General features: G+C 45.6%; 1 protein-coding gene across 11 annotated transcripts in view; it reads left to right on the top strand.

Moving 5' to 3' along the window:
- dock3 (dedicator of cytokinesis 3) overlaps positions 1–23,198 on the top strand; it is a 369,152-nt gene that overhangs the window by 234,068 nt on the left and 111,886 nt on the right. For all 11 annotated transcript variants that reach the window (XM_029692895.1, XM_029692892.1, XM_029692890.1 and 8 more), the window contains exons 6-7: positions 16,382–16,530; positions 20,364–20,448. In XM_029692895.1, the coding sequence (XP_029548755.1) occupies positions 16,382–16,530; positions 20,364–20,448 (234 nt within the window). The remainder of the gene's footprint in view (positions 1–16,381; positions 16,531–20,363; positions 20,449–23,198) is intronic.

Genomic DNA, 23,198 nt, shown 5'->3' with positions numbered 1-23,198 from the left:
ATGTACCCATTAAGAAAATGAATATAAAAACTGTTAAATCGCTGTGGATTGATGAGGAATTGAAAAATGGTTGAGACTGATGAAGCAAAAAAGGATTGGCAAATAAGTCTGGCTCCACAGCCAAATGTCAAACATTCTGTAAATTAAGAAATCATGTGACTAAACTGAACAAGAATAACAATGAACTAACTGTACTATGAAATAAAGGTACATGATAAATAGAATGATAGTAAAAAGCTTTAACCTTACAGTAAATTAAACTTTGTGGGAAAAAAAGCAGTCAGCTACATCATTCATTGAATCAGATGGCTCATTCATCACAAAACCAACTGATATTGCCAATTACTTTAATGATTTTTTTCATTGGCAAGATAAGGAAACTTATGCATGCATAACAGACAAAATGATGAAAGACAAGCATTGTAATTGTGAATTCTGTAAAGTGAGTGTGAAAGAGGTGAAAAAATATTGTTGTCTATCAACAATGACAAGCCACTTGGATGGAACATTACTGAGGATAATAGTGACCTATTGCCACTCCTATTTGCAATCTCTTCATTGTAAGCCTACTAGAAAGTGTGTGCCCTCAGGCCTGGAGGGAAGCAAAATATCATTCCGCTACCCAAGAATAGTAAAGCCCCCTTTACTGGCTCAAATAGCCAACCAATCCGCCTGTTACCAATCCTTAGTAAACTTTTGAAAAAAAATTACATTTGACCAGACACAATGCTATTTAATAGTAAATAAAGGATCAACAGATTTACAGCACACTGTTGAAGGGCATTCAACATGTAAGGCACGTACACAAATGGCTGATGATTGTCTGAGAGAAATTGATAATACAAAATATTGCAGGAGCTATTTTGTTAGATTACAGTGCAGTTTTTGACATTAGCGATCATAATCTTCTACCTCATCAGCTGCTACCACGTTGGCTACAGTACCACCTCATCAGATGCTACCACGTTAGCTACAGTACCACACCACCTCATCAGCCGCTACCACGTTAGCTACAGTACCACACCACCTCATCAGCCGCTACCACGTTAGCTACAGTACCACACCACCTCATCAGCCGCTACCACGTTAGCTACAGTACCACACCACCTCATCAGCCGCTACCACGTTAGCTACAGTACCACACCACCTCATCAGTTGCTACCACGTTAGCTACAGTACCACACCACCTCATCAGCTGCTACCACGTTAGTTACAGTACCACACCACCTCATCAACTGCTACCACGTTAGCTACAGTACCACACCACCTCATCAGCTTCTACCACGTTAGCTACAGTACCACCTCATCAGCTTCTACCACGTTAGCTACAGTACCACACCACCTCATCAGCTTCTACCACGTTAGCTACAGTACCACCTCATCAGATGCTACCACGTTAGCTACAGTACCACCTCATCAGATGCTACCACGTTAGCTACAGTACCACACCACCTCATCAGCTGCTACCACGTTAGCTACAGTACCACACCACTTCATCAGCTGCTACCACGTTAGCTACAGTACCACACCACCTCATCAGCTGCTACCACGTTAGCTACAGTACCACACCACCTCATCAGCTGCTACCACATTAGCTACAGTACCACACTACCTTATCAGCTGCTACCACGTTAGCTACAGTACCACACCACCTCATCAGCTTCTACCACGTTAGCTACAGTACCACACCACCTCATCAGCTGCTACCACGTTAGCTACAGTACCACACCACCTCATCAGCTGCTACCACATTAGCTACAGAACCACACCACCTCATCAGCTGCTACAATGTTAGCTACAGTACCACACCACCTCATCAGCTGCTACCACGTTAGCTACAGTACCACCTCATCAGCTGCTACCACGTTAGCTACAGTACCACACCACCTCATCAGCTGCTACCACATTAGCTACAGTACCACACCACCTCATCAGCTGCTACCACGTTAGCTACAGTACCACCTCATCAGCTGCTACCACATTAGCTACAGTACCACACCACCTCATCAGCTGCTACCACGTTAGCTATAGTACCACACCAAGTGAAATCACTGCAACACTTAACAAACAGCTGCAGTCAGTTTTAGAATGGATGGCAAGAAATAAGTTAGTCCTAAATATAAAAAATAAAATAACTTAAAGCATTGTATTTGGGACAAATTGAGCAGGATGAGGTGACTAAGTCGTGTGGTCAGGTGCCACAAAGAGACAAGTCTCCGAGTCCCTGCCTCTGAAAAACCTCCCCACAGCATGTTGCCAGGTTCAATATTGGTTTCATCATACCAGAGAATCTTGTTTTTATGGTCTGAGAGTCTTTAGGTTCCTTTTGCCAAACTCCAAGCGGGCTGTCATGTGCCTTTTACTGAGGAATGGCTTCGGTCTGGCCACTCTACCATAAAGGCCTGATTGGTGGAGTGCTGCAGAGATGGTTGTCCTTCTGGAAGGTTCTCTCATCTCCACAGAGGAAATCTAGAGCTCTGTCAGAGTCACCTACCTGACAAAGGGCGTTCTCCCCCGACTGCTCAGTTTGGCCAGGCGGCCAGCTCTAGGAAGAGTCTTGGTGGTTCCAAACTTCTTCCATTTAAGAATGATGGAGGTGACTGTGTTCTTGGGGACCGACAATGCTGCAGAAATGTTTTGCTACCCTTCCCCAGATCTGTGCCTCGACACAATCCTGTCTCGGAGCTCTACGGACAATTCCTTCAACCTCATGGCTTGGTTTTTGCTCTGAGATGCACTGTCAACTGTGGGACCTTATATAGACAGATGTGTGCCTTTCCAAATCATGTCCAATCAATTGAATTTACCACAGGTGGAATCCAATCAAGTTGTAGAAACATCACAAGGATGATCAAAGGAAACAGGATGCACCTGAGCTCAATTTCGAGTCTCATAGCAAATGGTCTGAATACATACAGTATGTCAATAAGGTATTTCTGTTTTTTATTTTTAAGTAATTTGAAAGAAATTCTAAAAACCTTGTTTTCACTTTTTCATTATGGGGTATTGTGTGTAGATTGATGAGAGAAAACATTTAGAAATACATTTTAGAATAAGGCTGTAACTAGTGATGCATCGATATTACATTTTTGGCCGATACCGATATCCAATATTTTCCTTGCCAAAAAACCGATGCCGATACCGATATCCAATATTTTCCTTGCCAAAAAAAATGATGCATATACCGATAACCGATATTTAAAATTTAGAATAAGTCTGTAACGTAACAAAATTTGGATCAAGGGGTCTGAATACTTTTCGAAGGCACTATGTGGCAGTAGAGTAGTGGCCTGAGGGAACACATTAATGTTTTGACATGTAATGTCATGTTGTTGTTTTTTAATTGTATATAACTAACTTAATTTTGCTGGACCCCAGGAAGAGTAGCTGCAGCCTTGGCATGAACTAATGGTGATGCATAATACATCCCTGGAAGAGTAGCTGCTTCCTTACCAGGAACTAATGGGGATCCATAATACATCCCAGGAAGACTAGCTGCTTCCTTGCCAGGAACTAATGGGGATCCATATTAAATCCCAGGAAGACTAGCTGCTTCCTTGCCAGGAACTAGTGGTGACCCATAATAAATCCCAGGAAGACTAGCTGCTTCCTTGCCAGGAACTAGTGGTGACCCATATTAAATCCCAGGAAGACTAGCTGCTTCCTTGCCAGGAACTAGTGGTGACCCATAATAAATCCCAGGAAGACTAGCTGCTGCCTTGACAGGAACTAATGGGGATCCATAATAAACCCCAGGAAGAGTAGCTGCTTCCTTGCCAGGAACTAGTGGTGACCCATAATAAATCCCAGGAAGAGTATCTGCTTCTATATCCTCCTATACGCTTCATTTATAGTTATTAATGTAACTTTAGTTGTTCTATAAACGTTGGGCTATATGTATTGATGTTTAATACATTGTAAGGCTGCATGATACGACTCTAATGAGGATTTGAAGAAAGTTACTTGAAAGGCATGAGCTCTGCTTTGTTTTTTGTGCAGGCTGTACACACTACATCAGTCACTCATTCACAATTTGACAAGCGCTTGATAATGAATTTCACGGCGTCATCCCCTTTGTGTGGCCATAATGCACCCTAAAAAAATCAATGCCTTTTGCAGCCAGTGGCCATTGTGCCCTTCTCCCAGAGTGCTGCGCACTCCGAAGCACCTCTCACTCACATGGCTCTCCGTCACGTGATTAGGTCTTTCTCACAGGCTACAAGTGAAGACAGACACATCGGGGAGACAACTGCGCGCGTCCTTATCCAATTCCGAACTGTCCACATGTACTTTTCGTCAGCCAACAAGATGAGTAGGCGAACAGCAAAAGCACTAGCCTATGTCAATCTACTATCCCCCATAGTACAAAAGTCGACCTATTCTATTCTGTGTGAGTAATAAATATTCCAAACATAGTCTGGGACAGTTGTGGGATGTGATAGAGCGCAAATTAATACAACCACTAGCATCAAAAAAATATGTTTTACGCAATGTGGCTGACGGAACAGATCAGAACATTTACCTTAAAATGTTGATAAACTATGAGACTATTTCTTCACATTATAAGCGGAGCAATGCGCACATGGTAGTAAGCTATAAGCGCGAATGTCCCATTGGCGGAAAACACCATTATCAAAAGTGACCGCAAATGTGATTATACATGTAATGCTTTTATTATAAAGGTGCATTTTTTTATGGTGAAAAATGATCTTCCCCAAAATTTTAACTCAAGTGCTGCTTATGTACGTAGTTAGGCTCTCCACCCCTTGTAAAGCGGATTAATGTGCTTAATGTCATCTATGTACGTGGAATTTGACTGCCTTCATGACTCGTGACCGCTGGCATGGAGGTAACACGGTCACCACAACAGCCCTGGTCTAAACTCCATCCCACCAAAACAGGCAGAAATGTCAGGCAGTCTTTTCCAACAGCTCTGATATTAACATTTCATTATCATTTTTACAATTTCACAGTATTATTCCAACTTCATAATTTGGAAATATAAAACATAATCACATTCTGCACTGGGTCTTTAAGTACTTATTTCTATTTTTTATTTATTTAACCAGGCAAGTCAGTTAAGAACAAATTATTATTTACAATGGCGGCCTAGGAACAGTGGGTTAACTGCCTTGTTCAGGGGCAGAACGACAGATTTTTACCTTGTCAGCTCAGGGATTTGATCTAGCAACCATTTCCATTACTGGCCCAACGCTCTAACCACTAGGGTACCTTTCACCCCAGGTATTTAAAGCCCTTCATGGCTTATCTCATTATTCTAGTTGTCAGGGTCATTGAGATTAAAGAGGATGTTCTCATCTCCTCCTCCGTTTGTCTTGTCCGTCCATTGGTCTTCTGGCAGTGAGTGTGTGTGTGTCATCAGTGTAATAATCAGTCAGTTATATTAAATAGTCTAGCCCACTGGAGTGAAGGGAGGCAGGGATGGATGCTGGGAGACATGGATGAAGGGATGGATGGAGGGAGAGATGGATGAATGAAGGGAAGGAGGGATGGATTGAGGGAGAGATGGATGGAGATGGACAGATGGACGGCAGCAGGCCATAGACGGATAGAGTGGGTGTGAAGGTGTGAGCCAGTCACTTCATCAGGAAAGGGAGGGAATCAACAAATAGATGAGAGGAGAGTAGGAGCTAGCTAGCTGGCTATATTTTAGCCCTCATTGTGCATCAGAATCAAAGATGCTAAATAGCTGTAATAAAATACAGTGCGTTGTCTTTGGTCTCAAGATGGCTGCTGTTCTGCCCAGTTACTTGGCTAATCAAACACCGCCTTGACTAGAGGATCTGCTGCTACACTATGAAGCAGTCCTATTATTTGTGGATGGAAAGATGGCGTGATGATATGTGTACAATGAGCTACCTGAGTTGATATGTAGGCCATAGACTGATCTACCTGAGTTGTTATGTAGGCTATAGACTGATCTACCTGAGTTGTTGTGTAGGCCATAGACTGATCTACCTGAGTTGTTATGTAGGCTATAGACTGATCTACCTGAGTTGTTATGTAGGCTATACACTGATCTACCTGAATTGTTATGTAGACCATAAACTGATCTACCTGAGTTGTTATGTAGGCTATAGACTGATCTACCTGAGTTGTTATGTAGGCTATAGACTGATCTACCTGAGTTGTTATGTAGGCTATACACTGATCTACCTGAATTGTTATGTAGAGTATACACTGATCTACCTGAGTTGTTATGTAGGCTATACACTGATCTACCTGAATTGTTATGTAGGCTATACACTGATCTACCTGAATTGTTATGTAGGCTATACACTGATCTACCTGAATTGTTATGTAGGCTATAGACTGATCTACCTGAGTTGTTGTGTAGGCTATATACCGATCTACCTGAGTTGTTGTGTAGGCTATACACTGATCTACCTGAGTTGTTGTGTAGGCTATAGACTGATCTACCTGATTTGGTATGTATACTATATACTGATCTACCTGAGTTGTTTTGTAGGCCATAGACTGACCTACCTGAGGATGAAATTGATCTATATTGTGAGACACTCATGCAGACGTGTGGCTCATGTCTCTTCTCAGAGATCTTGTATACTTTTGATATGTACAGCAGATCACATGACAAGAGGGAGACATGTGTACACCTAGATGGGTTTATCAGTGTGATGAGCCCAAGTGGCATCCTGGAACTGTCACGTGGTGTGGGGTTCAGCCAAGTTCTCATAACTGACCCTGCTGGACGGGCTCTGATTTAGGACTTTAACATTGGACCTGGTCTGGGTCCCAAATGGTTCCCTATTCCCTACATTGTCCACTACTTTTGACCAGAGCCCTAAGGGTGCACCCTATTCCCTACATATTGACTACTTTCTACCAGAGACCTAAGGGTGCACCCTATTCCCTACATTGTGTACTACTTTTGATCAGAGCCCTAAGAGTGCACCCTATTCCCTACATAGTGCACTACTTTCTACCAGAGCCCTGATCAAAAGTAGTGCACTATAAAGGGAATAGGGTGCAATTTGGAAAACAACCTTGTTCTCTTCTGCTCCCAGCACCTCTTTTCCTCCACACAACCTGCCAACAACCCTATGGAATTTATGTGTGCATTCTTTTTTCTGGCCATTGTCCTGTGTTAATAATAGGCAGAGATAGAGAGACAGATGAAGAGAACTTCACACCATTGGCAGGAGTCTCTCTCTCTCTCTCTCTCTCTCTCTCTCTCTCTCTCTCTCTCTCTCTCTCTCTCTCTCTCTCTCTCACGTGGTAATTAAGCCCTACTTCATCTATCACTTTTGACCTGGTATTGACCCCCAAAGTGTCTCTGGTTCTGGGTATTGACCCCCAGGTGAGCCTACCAGACGAGCTAAATGCCTTTTATGCTCACTGAACCATGCATGAGAGCACCAGCTGTTCCGTACGACTGTGTGATCACTCTCTCCGTAGCCGATGTGAGCAAGACCTTTAAACAGGTCAACATTCCCAATGCCGCTGCACCAGATGGATTACCAGGATGTGTACTCAATTCATGCGCTGACCAACTGGCAAGTGTCTTCACTGACATTTTCAACCTCTCCCTGACCGAGTCTGTAAAACCTACATGTTTCAAACAGACCACCATAGTCCCTGTGCTCAAGAAAGTGAAGGTAACCTGCCTAAATGATTACCGCCCTGTAGCACTCACGCCGATAGCCATGAAGTGCTTTGAAAGGCTGATCATGGCTCACATCAATACCATCATGCCGGAAACCCTAGACCCACTCCAATTCTCATACTGCCCCAACAGATCTACAGATGACGCAATCTCAATCACACTCCACACTGCCCTTTCCGACCTGGACAAAAGGAACACCTATGTGAGAATGCTGTTCATTGACTACAGCTCAGCGTTCAACACCATAGTGCCCACAAAACTCATCATTAAGCTAAGGACCTTGCTTATCCTTAACCCTGGGGCCCCTCAGGGGTGTGTGCTTAGTCCCCTTCTGTACTCCCTGTTCACCCACGACTGCATGGCAAGCAAGAATCCAACACCATCATCAAGTTTGCTGACGACATAACAGTGGTAGGTCTGATCACCAACAACGATGAGACAGCCTATAGGGAGGAGGTCAGAGACCTGGCAGTGTGGTGCCAGGACAACACCCTCTCCCTCAATGTGAGCAAGACAAAGGAGCTGATCGTGGACTACAGGAAAAGGAGGGCCGAACAGGCCCCCATTAACATTGACAGGGCTGTAGTGGAGCGGATCGAGAGATTCAAGTTCCTTGGTGTCCACATCACCAACAAACTATAATGGTCCAAACACACCAAGACAGTCGTGAAAGATTTGGCATGGGGCCCCAGATCCTCAAAAGGTTCTATAGCTGCACCATCGAGAGCATCCTGACCGGTTGCATCACCGCCTGGTATAGCAACTGCTTGGCATCTGACCGTAAGGCGCTACAGAGGGTAGTGCGAACGGCCCAGCACATCACTGGGTCCAAGTTTCCTGACATCCAGGACCTCTATACTAGGCGGTGTCAGAGGAAGGCCCTAAACATTGTCAAAGACAAGTCACCCAAGTCATAGACTGTTCTCTCTGCTACCGCACGGCAAGCAGTATCGGTTACAGCAGGCCAAGGTAGGAGAGTCAGACACACACATATGCAACAACATCACTCACACTTACTTCCGGCATTTGAGTTGTTGATTCTGTGGGTCGGGCGGATGGGTACAAGCATCCTCCTTCTCACGATGGCTGCAGAAGCTGGGGTCCTTGGGATGTGTTGCCTCCTCTGGATTCCAGGTCTTACCAATGCTTAATGTGACACTAGCTCAGGAAGCATGAATATTCAGCAGAACCATAACAGCATAGTTTATAATGAGACATCTCTCTCTCTCTCTCTCTCTCTCTCTCTCTCTCTCTCTCTCTCTCTCTCTCTCTCTCTCTCTCTCTCTCTCTCTCTCTCTCTCTCTCTCTCTCTCTCTCTCTCTCTGCCTCTGCCTCTGCCTCTCTCACACTCTCTCACTCTTTCTCTCTCTCTCTGTCTCTCTTTCTCTCTGCCTCTGCCTCTCTCACTCTCTCTCTCTCTCTCTGCCTCTCTCACACTCTCTCTCTCTCAATTCAATTCAATTCGCTTTATTGGCATGACGTAACAATGTACATATTGCCAAAGCTTATTTTGTATATTTACAATATAAAAAATATAAAAATGAGAATCAAAATTGTCAACGGGACAACAGTAACAACAATAACCAAGGGTCAAAATAACCATACATTCAACAATAACAATAGCCATACAGTAGAGTACATGTGCAGGTTTATTGGTCTGTCAGCCACTGTCCCTCATCTTATGGCAGGCAGCAATGTAGTGCGCTGCCAACCCACAGCTCTCTGCGTCCTCCCCCAACAGGACGGGTAGCCTATCCTCATCAGAGAGGTCTTTAAAACCTTGAATAAGGGTTTCAAATTTGGGGAAATGACACTCTAATTGTTTTATATTTTTGACATTTTGTCAGGAAATGCAGCTCTCTCTCTCTCTCTCTCTCTCTCTCTCTCTCTCTCTCTCTCTGCCTCTGCCTCTCTCACTCTCTCTCTCTCTGCCTCTGCCTCTCTCTCTCTCTCTGCCTCTGCCTATCTCACACTCTCTCCCTCTCTCTCTCGCTCTCTCTCTCCCTCTCTCTATCTCTCTCACTCTCTCTCTGCCTCTGCCTCTCTCACTCTCTCTCTCTGCCTTTGCCTCTCTCTCTCTCTCTCTGCCTCTCTCACACTCTCTCTCTCTCTCTCTCTCTCTGCCTCTCTCTCTCTCTCTCTCTCTCTCTCTGCCTCTGCCTCTCTCACTCTCTCTCTCCCTGTCTCTCTCTCTCTCCCTCTTGCTCTCTCTCTCTCTCCCTATCTCTCTCTCTCTCTCTGCTTCTGCCTCTCTCACTCTCTCTCTCTCTGCCTCTGCCTCTCTCACTCTCTCTCTCTCTCTCTGCCTCTGCCTCGCTCACACTCTCTCTCTCTCTCTCTCTCTCTCTCTGCCTCTGCCTCTCTCACACTCTCTCTTTCTCTCTGCCTCTGCCTCTCTCTCTCTCTCTCTCTCTGCCTCTGCCTCTCTCACACTCTCTCCCTCTCTCTCTCTCTCCCTCTCCCTCTCTCTCTCTCTCTCTCTCTCTCTGCTTCTGCCTCTCTCACTCTCTCTCTCTCTCTCTCTCTCTCTCTCTCTGCCTCTGCCTCTCTCTCTCTCTGCCTCTGCCTCTCTCACACTCTCTCTCTCTCCCTCTCTCTCTCTCTCTCTCGCTCTGCCTCTCTCACACTCTCTCCCCCTCTCTCTCTCTCTCTGCCTCTACCTCTGCTTCCTCTCTCTCTCTCCCTCTCTCTCTCTCTCTCTCTCTGCCTCTACCTCTGCCTCCTCTCTCTCTGTCTCTGCCTCTACCTCTGCCTCCTCTCTCTCTCTCTGCCTCTGCCTCTCTCCCCCTCTCTCTCTCTCTCTGCCTCTACCTCTGCTTCCTCTCTCTCTCTCTCTCTCTCCCTCTCTCTCTCTCTCTCTCTCTCTCTGCCTCTACCTCTGCCTCCTCTCTCTCTGTCTCTGCCTCTACCTCTGCCTCCTCTCTCTCTATCTCTCTGCCTGTGCCTCCGTCTCTCAATTCAATTCAATGAAATTCAAGGGGCTTTATTGACATGGGAAACATATGTATAAGTAGATAATATTCAAAAGTGAAATAAACAATAAAAATGAACAGTAAACATTACACTCACAGAAATTCCAATATAATAAAGACATTACAAATGTAATATTATGTATATATACAGTGTTGTAACGATGTACAAACGGAAAATAAATAAGCATAAATATAGGTTGTATTTACAATGGTGTTTGTTCTTCACTGGTTGACCTTTTCTTGTGGCAACAGGTCACAAATATTGCTGCTGTGATGGCACACTGTGGTATTTCACCCAGTAGATATGGGAGTTTATCAAAATTGGGTTTGTTTTCGAATTCTTTGTGGATCTGTGTAATCTGAGGGAAATATGTGTCTCTAATATGGTCATACATTAGGCAGGAGGTTGGGAAGTGCAGCTCAGTTTCCACCTCATTTTGTGGGCAGTGTGCACATAGTCTGTCTTCTCTTGAAAGCCAGGTCTGCCGACGGCAACCTTTCTCAATAGCAAGGCTATGTTTACTGAGTCTGTACATAGTCAAAGCTTTCATTAAGTTTGGGTTAGTCACAGTGGTCAGGTATTCTGCCACTGTGTACTCTCTGTTTAGGGCCAAATAGCATTCCAGTTTGCTCTGTTTTTTTGTTAATTCTTTCCAATGTGTCAAGTAATTATCTTTTTGTTTTCTCATGATTTGGTTGGGTCTAATTGTGTTGCTGTCCTGGGGCTCTGTGGGGTCTCTTCTCCAGGTTCATCTCTCTGTAGGTGATGGCTTTGTTATGGACGGTTTGGGAATCGCTTCCTTTTAGGTGGTTGTAGAATTTAATGGCTCTTTTCTGGATTTTGATAATTAGCGGGTATCGGCCTAATTCTACTCTGCATGCATTATTTGGTGTTTTACATTATACACAGAGGATATTTTTGCAGAATTGTGCATGTAGTCTCAATTTGGTGTTTGTCCCATTTTGTAAACTCTTGGTTGGTGAGTGGACCCCAGACCTCACAACCATAAAGGGCAATGGGTTCTATAACTGATTCAAGTATGTTTAGCCAGATCCTAATTGGTATGTCGAATTTTATGTTCCTTTTGATGACATAGAATGCCCTTCTTGCCTTGTCTCTCTCTCTCTCGCTCTCACTGTTTATAATGAGGTTACGTTGATGGAAATATGACTTGTCTGACATTTCTATAGTTGGATCAGCCAGATATATTTAGTTACATTAGCCATGCAGTCTACTGAATATAATATATTAACATCACACTGTGATCATTTAGGGAACACTTTATATATTATATTAACATCTAGGGTTGCACATTTTGGGGAATATTCAAGGGTGTAAACCTTTCGTGGGAATTTAAGGAAATATATGGGAATTAACAGAAATATTTGCAAATTAATATTAATACCATTTAAATGTAGATGTTTTTTGCATTGCATATATTTACCATATCATATGGAGACAGAAACATAAACCTTTTACCTTATCATAAGTAGACATAATTGCAAATTATTAACTTCTTCCAATAGAAATAAAAAAAAACTATTTAGTTACAATTTTAACTTTAATTAAATGAGTTGACTCTTTACATGGGATGATTTCACTGAACAACAAAAGAAAGGGAATATTGAATGATGCCCAATGATCCATCGCATCTCCCAAAAACGTTTTCAACATACATCTGTAAAATGATAGTCTTGTCTTCCTCTCAGCCTTCCATGGATTCTCCCTTGACCTCCTCAATGTCCATCTCTTGAACATCAGGCTGAGGCCTCATCTTCACTGTCATTTTCCAACCTTATTGAGAATGGCTCGTTGTCAGGCTCAAAAAGCCTAAAATTTGCCCGGATGGCCACCAATTTTTCAACCCTTGTATTGGTCAGCCTGTTGCGTGCTTTGGTGTGTGTGTTCCCAAACAAGGACCAGTTGCGCTCTGAGGCGGCTGATATTAATGGGATTTGGAGGATGATGGAGGCAACAGTGGAAAGAGCCTCAGATCCACAAATTCCCTTCCACCAGGTGGCTGATGAGATATGTTGGAATGACTGCCATATTGCATTTCCATCCCAAAGCCCTTGCTTGGAAGTGTACTTCGCCAGACTGCCAAGATCCTTGCCCTCATCCAGGCCAAGGTGGCGAGACACGGTAGTGATGACACCATAGGTCTTGTTGATCTCTGCACCAGACAGGATGCTCTTGCCAGCATACTTGGGGTCCAACATGTACGCTGTGGCGTGTATAGGCTTCAGGCAGAAGTCTTCATGCTTTTTGATGTATTTCAGAACTGCAGTTTCCTCTGCTTGGAGCAACAGTGAAGTGGGCAGGGCTCTGCAAGCAGAGTCTGAACATCAGACAGGATGGCATTGTCTCCCTCAATCTGTGCAATGGCTGCTGCTATAGGTTTCAGGAGTTTCAGGCTGCTTACCACTCTCTCCCAAAATACATCATCCAGGAGGAGGGGAGGATCCTCTTGATGGGGCTGTCCATATCGGCAGACTGTGATATGGCCATTTCTTGGAGAGACTCCTTCCCCTCCAGGAGACTGTCAAACATGATGACAACACCACCCCAACGGGTGTTGCAGGGTAGCTTCAATGTGGTGCTCTTATTCTTCTCATTTTGCTTGGTGAGGTAGATTGTTGCTATAACTTGATGACCCTTCACATACCTAACCATTTTCATGGCTCTCTTGTAGACTGTATACATTGTTTTCAGTGCCATGATGTCCTTGAGGATCAGATTCGATGCATAAGCAGCACAGCCAATGGGTTTGATGTGAGGGTAGGACTCCTCCACTTTAGACCAAGTAGCCTTCATGTTTGTAGCATTGTCTGTCACCTGTGCAAATACCTTCTGTGGTCCAAGGTAATTGATGACTGCCTTCAGCTCATATGCAATGTAGAGATTGGTGTGTCTGTTGTCCCTTGTGTCTGTGCTCTTGTAGAATACTGGTTGAGGGGTGGAGATGATGTAGTTAATTATTCCTTGCCCACGAACATTCGACCACCCATCAGAGATGATTGCAATACATTCTGCTTTCTCTATGATTTTCTTGACCTTCACTTGAACTCTGTTGAACTCTGCATCCAGCAAATGAGTAGATAAAGCATGACTGGTTGGAGGGGTGTATGCTGGGCGAAGAACATTCAGAAATCTCTTCCAATACACATTGCCTGTGAGCATCAGAGGTGAACCAGTTGCATACACAGCTCGAGCAAGACATTCATCAGCATTTCTCTGACTAAGTTCCTCCATTGAGTCAAAAAAACGTCTGATTCCAGGAGGACCATGAGCTGTTGCTATCAATAAGGTGTCTGATTCATAATTTTCACCTCGAATAGAAGTAGAGGGACTTTTGTCGGAGGTTGCTTGTTGTGAGTGCTGAGGGAACTTTATGCACTTGGCCAGATGATTCTGCATCTTTGTTGCATTATTCACATATGATTTGGCACAGTATTTGCAAATGTACACTGCTTTTCCTTCTATATTAGCTGCAGTGAAATGTCTCTACACATCAGATAGTGCCCGTGGCATTTTCCTGTAAAAAAACAAACAAATACAATTCCATGTACAGATAAATAGTTAAGCAGTTAGACTAAACAACTCCTTTGTAAGATAAATGTATGTATGGAAATAGGTGAATTAACACTCCTCAGCTAGCAGGCTCAAGCAAGCTAAAACTCACATGGTAGCAAAAACTAACTAGCATAAATTGTTAACAAGTTAGGAATGATTTAAACACACTTTGCTTTAGGCTTCTATTTACTAGTTAACAAAAAGTCATGTATGCCATATAAAATATTTTCACCTCACCCAGTATTGTAATCAAAACTTACCAGAAAGCATGTAGTCCCTGGCTCAGACAGTGTAGTATTGTGGGATCAATAGCATCTCATTAGTGTGCAAGATCTTGAGAATGCACTGCACATGTGATGGAAGAATGCACTGTGCATGCAGAGGGTTGCATTTCCATTGAATTGGGGATAGTTTAACCAAAATATGCCACAAGACCTAGAATTGCCTTATGTGTATCCCACAAAAAAAGGTTGACTTGTTATAAGCTAACTTTTTTGTTGAATTTATGCAAAATTCCCCAAAATTTCAGGGCTTAACTTCATACTATGCATTCCGGCCCTAAAATTCAGGAAATTTACTGGAAAGTTTCTGACCCTTTGCAACCCTATTAACTTCACACTGGGACCATTTAGGGAATGCTTTATATAGTATCGTGTGTGGTCCTCGATCTCTCTCAATCTCTAACTCACTGTCTCTCTCTCTCTCTCAATGGCTTCTTTTTCATCTCTAGCTATATCTTATTTTATCTCTATCCCTAACACCATTCCTACCATACCACTGTACCATACTATGTATTCCTGCCATACCACTGTACCGTACTAAGCATTCCTGCCATACCACTGTACCGTACTATGTATTCCTGCCATACAACTGCATCATACTATGCATTCCTGCCATACCACTGTACCATACTAAGCATTCCAGCCATACCACTGTACCATACTATGTATTCCTGCCATACCACTGTACCATACTAAGCATTCCAGCCCTCTTGATCTTCTACCAGTGACTTACTCCTCTCAGCTGCCAGTGGATCAGAGGGCTTTAACAGTGCTGCTCCAGGACTGTTGACTGACTCTTCTACAAGCACATATGTGATATTGTCTTTGAGTAGGGCCTTCTTCTACCAGTACATATGTGATATTGTCTTTGAGTAGCTCATTAAAGTTGTGATAGGTTATTGCCTGTTAGAGGCCCCAGGGGGCAGACTTAGTGACTTGGAGACCCCAGGCAGAGGCCAGTCTGATGAAATGAAAGTTTGCATTTCCTGCAACAGCAAAATTATGAAGATACAGCATCTGTATGTAAGGAATCACCTGTAATCTATACCTCTTTAAGCCAGACACTACATTATCTCAGTATAATGGATGCTTTCTACATTTGTAAAGTAAAAAAGGTAATTATTGTGGTCCCTGAGTGGAGGGCTGTTTTGAATGGGCTGAGTGGAGAAATAGACAATTGTGGAGAATTTGTTTCATTCCAATGCTTTTGGCAACCCTTTCCAGGGACTAGGTTGCCTCAGGAGGGCTTCAGTTTGGATCAAGGCTGTGTTATGATCTGATTGGTAAGTCATGTCCGACAGGAACGGGATGTTGATTTGGCCCAATTTAAATGGTGTGCTGACTTGCTCTGACTTACTCAGACGTTTTCAGTGAACATGAAATTGGTCTGTGAAGATGGACATTTTATTCTTGGCAGATCAGATAGCGAGTGTAGGATGAGTAGAAATAGAAGTGTCTGCCGCTAAGTGAAACATCCCTGCATTGGTTTTGTAAAGAGATTCACAGTCTATGTCAGAATGTGATGTTACTGGCTAGATCTTCTGTAGTGTACTGTGGAGCTAAGTGATCTTACTTTGCTTATAAACTATGAACCTATGATGTAGACACCATTGGCATAATAGGCGGGATATTAAATATGATATCTCTCCTCTCCTCTTCCCTTCTCTGTATTTCAACTTGACAATGTCATACTCTTACTAAACCTCTCCTCTCTCTCTCTCTCTCCTACCTCTCTCTCCTCTCTCTCTCTCTCTCCTCCCTCTCTCTCCTCTCTCTCTCCTCTCTCTTTCCTCTCTGTCTCTCCTCTCTCTCCTCTCTCTCTCTCCCTTCCCCTCTCTCTCCTCCCTCTCTCTCTCTCCTCTCTCTCCCTCCCTCTCTCTCTCTCCTCTCTCTCTCCTCTTTCCCACAGAAACACAAGGTGGACTTGTTCTACAAGCTGCGTCACGTGATGAATGAGCTGTTTGACCTTCGGAGACAGATGTTGTCTGGTCACCTGACCCAGGACCAGGTCAAAGACGTCAAGAGACACATCACCATCCGCCTGGACTGGGGCAACGAGTAAGTTACCTTACCATTCAGCCTCACCTTAGAATAAAATAGATACTTTATTTTCCATCCAAACAAATACACAAACACAAGGCTGGGAGCAGCACCAGCAGACCAGTTACATCAACCAACTGAGCCATCAAACCACTCCCTCCTTGTAGCTTCAACCAACTGAGCCATCAAACCACTCCCTCCTTGTAGCTTCAACCAACTGAGCCATCAAACCACTCCCTCCTTGTAGCTTCAACCAACTGAGCCATCAAACCACTCCCTCCTTGTAGCTTCAAACAACTGAGCCATCAAACCACTCCCTCCTTGTAGCTTCAACCAACTGAGCCATCAAACCACTCCCTCCTTGTAGCTTCAACCAACTGAGCCATCAAACCACTCCCTCCTTGTAGCTTCAACCAACTGAGCCATCAAACCACTCCCTCCTTGTAGCTTCAACCAACTGAGCCTTCAAACCACTCCCTCCTTGTAGCTTCAAACAACTGAGCCATCAAACCACTCCCTCCTTGTAGCTTCAAACAACTGAGCCATCAAACCACTCCTTCCTTGTAGCTTCAACCAACTGAGCCATCAAACCACTCCCTCCTTGCAGCTTCAACCAACTGAGCCATCAAACCACTCCCTCCTTGCAGCTTCAACCAACTGAGCCATCAAACCACTCCCTCCTTGTAGCTTCAACCAACTGAGCCATCAAACCACTCCCTCCTTGCAGCTTCAACCAACTGAGCCATCAAACCACTCCCTCCTTGTAGCTTCAAACAACTGAGCCATCAAACCACTCCCTCCTTAACCTTGTCTTATCTTGCCCTGAACACTTAGACCTGAGACAACAGCTCACCTTGTTATATTAGTAGTGTCTGGGTGTCTGAGTATAAACAACCATGGCATTAGTGGAGTCTGAGACGGCCCCATATTATGTTCAGCTGCCAGCCAGCCAATCAGTCATCCAGGTCATCAGCCAGCCAGTGAGTCAGCCAGGTAGTCAGCCAGCCAGTGAGTCAACCAGGTAGTCAGCCAGCCAGCTAGTCAGTCATCCAGGTAATCAGCCAGCCAGTCAGTCATGCAGGTAGTCAGCCAGCCAGTCAAACAGCCAGCCAGTCAGTCAGCCAGCCAGCCAGTCATCCAGTCAGTCAGCCAGTCAGTCATCCAGGTAGTCAGCCAGCCAGTGTCAGCCAGGTAGTCAGCCAGTCAGTCAGTCATCCAGGTAGTCAGCCAGCCAGTGAGTCAGTCAGCCAGTCAGTCAGGCATCTAGTCAGTCATCCAGGTAGTCAGTCAGTCATCCAATCAGCCAGTCAGTCATCCAGGTAGTCAGCCAGCCAGTGAGTCAGTCAGCCAGCCAGTCAGTCATCCAGGTAGTCAGCCAGCCAGTCATCCTATGAGTCAGCCAGCCAGTCAGTCAGTCATCCAGGTAGTCAGTCATCCAGGTAGTCAGCCAGTCAGTCAGCCAGTCAGCCAGTCAGTCAGTCAGTCAGTCATCCAGGTAGTCAGCAAGCCAGTGAGTCAGTCAGTCAGCCTGTCAGTCAGTCAGTCAGTCAGTCAGTCATCCAGGTAGTCAGCCAGCCAGTGAGTCAGCCAGCCAGCCAGTCAGCCAGTCAGTCAGCCAGCCAGTCAGTCATCCAGTCAGCCAGTCAGTCAGCCAGCCAGTGAATCAGTCAGCCAGCCAGTCAGTCAGCCAGTGAATCAGTCAGCCAGCCAGTCAGTCATCCAGTCAGCCAGTCAGTCAGCCAGCCAGTGAATCAGTCAGCCAGCCAGTCAGTCAGCCAGTGAATCAGTCAGCCAGCCAGTCAGTCATCCAGTCAGCCAGTCAGTCAGCCAGCCAGTGAATCAGTCAGCCAGCCAGTCAGTCAGTCAGTCATCCAGGTAGTCAGTCATCCAGGTAGTCAGCCAGTCAGTCAGCCAGTCAGCCAGTCAGTCAGTCAGTCAGTCAGTCAGTCAGTCATCCAGGTAGTCAGCAAGCCAGTGAGCCAGTCAGTCAGTCAGCCAGTGAGTCAGTCAGTCAGTCAGTCAGCCTGTCAGTCAGTCAGTCAGTCAGTCAGTCATCCAGGTAGTCAGCCAGCCAGTGAGTCAGCCAGCCAGCTAGTCAGCCAGTCAGTCAGCCAGCCAGTCAGTCATCCAGTCAGCCAGTCAGTCAGCCAGCCAGCCAGTCATCCATTCAGCCAGCCAGCCAGTCAGTCAGTCATCCTGTCAGTCAGCCAGCCAGTCATCCAGTCAGTCAGTCAGTCAGTCAGCCAGTCATCCATTCAGTCAGTCAGCCAGCCAGCCAGTCAGTCAGTTAACCAGTCAGTCAGCCGGCCAGTCATCCGAGTAGTCAGCCGGCCAGCCAGCCAGTCATCCATTCAGTCAGCCAGCCAGTCATCCAGCCAGCCAGTCACGTCTCTGCTCTGTGTCGAGTAGACTAGATCACTTTCTGTTCTGTCCCAATCTCCTCTGACAGCATCCTACTGATCACACCTAACACATACACACAAACCCACATATGCAGGCACTCCCAACACAGACTCAGGAGTACGCACACGGTCAGGCAGACACACACACACACACACACACACACACACACACACACACACACACACACACACACAGACACACAGACACACAGACACACAGACACACACACACACCTCTGCAACACGATATTGTCAACAGCCAGCCTGGCTTCTCAGACACACACACACACACACACACACACACACACACACACACACACACACACACACACACACACACACACACACACACACACACACACACACACACACACACACACACACACACACACACACACACACACACACAGGTTATATAAGACTGCAGGAGGATAATTCCCTGCTGCTCACTGAGAAAGGTGTGTGGTATAGAATGAATAAACCCACTGGCACTTAGAACTGCCTCCTCTTATCTCTCCATCCAATTCTATTCAAAAGGGCTTTATTGACATGGGAAACATGTTAACGTTGCCAAAGCAGGTGAAATAGGTAATAAACAAAAGAGAAATAAACAATAAAAATGAACAGTATACATTACACTCACAAAAGTTCCAAAAGAATAAGAAAGATTTCAAATGTCATACCATGTCTATATACAGTGTTGTAACGATGTGCAAATAGTTAAACTGCAAAAGTGAAAATAAATCAACATAAATATGGGTTGTATTTACAATGGTGTTTGTTCTTCACTGGTTGACCTTTTCTTGTGGCAACAGGTCACAAATCTTGCTGCTGTGATGTCACACTGTGGTATTTCATCCAGTAGATATGGGAGTTTATCAAACTTGGGTTTGTCTTCTAAATCTTTGTGGATCTGTGTAATCTGAGGGAAATATGTCTCTCTAATATGAGCATCAATACCTCCCTCCCTCCCTTCCCTCCCTCCCCCCGCGCGTCTCTCTTGCTCCCTCCCTCTCCTCTCCTCTCCTCTCTCTCCCCCCGCGTCTCTTTTGCTCCCTCCCTCTCCTCTCCTCTCCTCTCTCTCCACCCGTGTCTCTCTTGATCCCTCCCTTCCCTCCCTCTCTCTCCCCCGCGTCTCTTTTGCTCCCTCCCTCTCCTCTCCTCTCCTCTCTCTCCACCCGTGTCTCTCTTGATCCCTCCCTTCCCCCCCTCTCTCTCCCCGCATCTCTCTTGCTCCCTCCCTCTCATCTCCTCTCTCTCCCCCGTGTCTCTCCTCTCCTCTCCTCTCTTCTCCTCTCCTCTCTCTCCCCCCGTGTCTCTCTTGCTCCCTCCCTCCCTCTCATCTCCTCTCTCTCCCCCGTGTCTCTCCTCTCCTCTCCTCTCTTCTCCTCTCCTCTCTCTCCCCCCGTGTCTCTCTTGCTCCCTCCCTCCCTCTCCTCTCCTCAACAGACACCTGGGCCTGGACCTCGTACCCAGGAAGGAGTTTGAAATGGTGGATGCAGACCAGATCAGCGTCTCAGACTTATACAAAATGGTAGGTACCACTGACCACTGTAGAGACTTATACAAACTGGTAGGTACCACTGACCACTGTAGAGACTTATACAGAATGGTAGGTACCACTGACCACTGTAGAGACTTATACAAAATGGTAGGTACCACTGACCACTGTAGAGACTGATACAAAATGGTAGGTACCACTGACCACTGTAGAGACTTATACAAAATGGTAGGTACCACTGACCACTGTAGAGACTTATACAAAATGGTTGGTACCACTGACCGGTAGGTATAACGTTACCACTTACCACTGTTTTTTTTCCCTACAAAAGTTGAATGGACTGACTATAAGCATCTGCTCAATAACTTAAATGTAAATGGTAGGTACCACTGGGCCGACTGTGTGCGGCACGCACTAGAGTCATGACGATGTCCTGCTGTTGCTTAGTGACTGTTGCTGGTGTATGGTACATTGTCCAATAAAACACACCCTTACGTATGGTACGTGTATGGAAGAAGCAGAAACCTCTGCAATAGCTGGAGCTGTGTAACTAGATATTTTGTCTTAAAAAGTGATGATTTACACATTAATCATATTCAGTGTAGCCATAACAGCAGCTAAACTACACTGAACAAAAATATAAATACAGCATGTAAAGTGTTGGTCCCATGTTTCATGAGCTGAAATAAAAGATCCCAGACATTTTTCCATATACACAAAAAAACTTACGGATCTCAAATGTTGTGCACAAATTTGTTCACATCTCTGTTAGTGAACATTTCTCCTTTGCTAAAATAATCCATCCACATGACAGGTGTGGCATATCAAGAAGCTGATTAAACAGCATGATCATTATACAGGTGCACCTTGTGCTGGGGACAATAAAAGGCCACTCTAAAATGTGCGGACAAAATCATTCTGATTGGCTGGGTTGGCTCCCCGATGTGTGGGCCTGGCTCCCAGGTGGGTGGGCCTATGCCCAGTCATGTGAAATCCATAGATTAGGACCTAATGAATTTACTTCAGTTGACTGATTTCCTTATATGAACTGTAACTCTGAAAAATCGTTCAAATTGTTGTAGGTTGCGTTTATATTTTTGTTCAGTATATAACAGGTACAGTAGACATAATTGTGTTGTTTGAGCTATTTTTGATTAATGACAACTGTCATCGCAGCAACAAAACAATGATGAGCCAATTATGTATTTGTTGCAACAGGTCAATCGTTTAGTTAGCTGAATATCTGGAGCACAAAAACAGAATAGTGAATGGGAGGGAGACATTGGCAATATGATGATTGTATCTGATGAGGGTGTCTGCCCTGGCCTTGCCCCCAGCTCTGGGGTGGTGCTGAGTCTGATGAGGGTGTCTGCCCTGGCCTTGCTCCCAGCTCTGGGGTGGTGCTGAGTCTGATGAGGGTGTCTGCCCTGGCCTTGCTCCCAGCTCTGGGGTGGTGCTGAGTCTGATGAGGGTGTCTGCCCTGGCCTTGCTCCCAGCTCTGGGGTGGTGCTGAGTCTGATGAGGGTGTCTGCCCTGGCCTTGCCCCCAGCTCTGGGGTGGTGCTGAGTCTAATGAGAGTGTCTGCCCTGGCCTTGCCCCCAGCTCTGGGGGTATTGCTGAGGTAATGGCATTGTGCTACAGCCCTGGCAAAGTGGCCGGCTTGGCCGGAGGACTGAATGGTAGAAGGAGAAAGACATCTACAGATGTAGGATCTTAATTTGATCACCCTGTTGGAAGAGAACTGTCCTTCTGTGCAGGACATGTCAAACATGTAGTGTATTTGAGGGTTAAAAAGGCTTCTGAAGTTTGTAATTTCCACTTGGAAATGTCAGACTTGATTTTCCCTTATGAAAAATGCATCAACTCCTACAGAAATGTTCATTAATTAATCCACGTAATAATTCACATTTACTCTTGCTGCAGGATTATTTTCCTGCTGTAGCAATCTGGCTCAAATTAAGATCCTACATCTGATGTCAGAGGTACAGCAAAGTGGTGGGGATGGGGAGAGCGAGACCTTGGCACCATGGCAGGGGGCAGGGTAACTGGGGGATGCCTAGTGTTAATGGACACTCACATCTAAGACAGGATAGAAGTAGATGGAAGTGGGTAGTGCTGGCAGATATGACACATGGCGGGGGGGGGGGGGGGGGGCAGGAGAAGAGAGGAGGACGGAGGGTCTCTGAGGAATGATGGCAGGTGATAATGGGTACTTGGGTTGTAGGTGTGGGGAGATTACAGTAGCTCTCACCTCGGAGAGGGTGGAGGTAGAGGGTAGGGTGGAGGGTAGGGGAGAGGTAGAGGGTGGGGGAGAGGGGAAGCTGGAAGGAGTGAGTGGAGGGGGAGAGAGTGGGGCAGAGGGTAGAGGTAGAGCGGAGGGAGAGAGGGGAGGGAGGGAGTGAGGGAAGGGGAGGTGTAGAGGAAGGAGAGGCAGGAAAGAGGGGAGGGGTAGAGGTAGAGCGGAGGGAGAGAGGGGAGGGAGGGAGTGAGGGAAGGGGAGGTGTAGAGGAAGGAGAGGCAGGAAAGAGGGGAGGGGTGGAGGGAGGAGGGAGGAGAGATGGGAGGGGTAGAGGGAGGATAGGGGTAGACGGTAAGGGAGAGGGTAGAGAGAGGATAGGGGTAGACGATAAGGGAGAGGGTAGAGGCAGGATGGGGTAGACGATAAGGGAGAGGGTAGAGGGAGGATGGGGTAGACGGTAGAGAGGGTAGAGGCAGGATGGGGTAGACGATAAGGGAGAGGGTAGAGGGAGGATAGGGGTAGACGATAAGGGAGAGGGTAGAGG

The sequence above is a fragment of the Salmo trutta genome, chromosome 16, assembly GCF_901001165.1.
Source record: "Salmo trutta chromosome 16, fSalTru1.1, whole genome shotgun sequence".
NCBI lineage: Eukaryota > Metazoa > Chordata > Actinopteri > Salmoniformes > Salmonidae > Salmo > Salmo trutta.
Note: the sequence above shows the minus strand (reverse complement) of the source record. Positions and strands in the feature narration are given on the sequence as shown.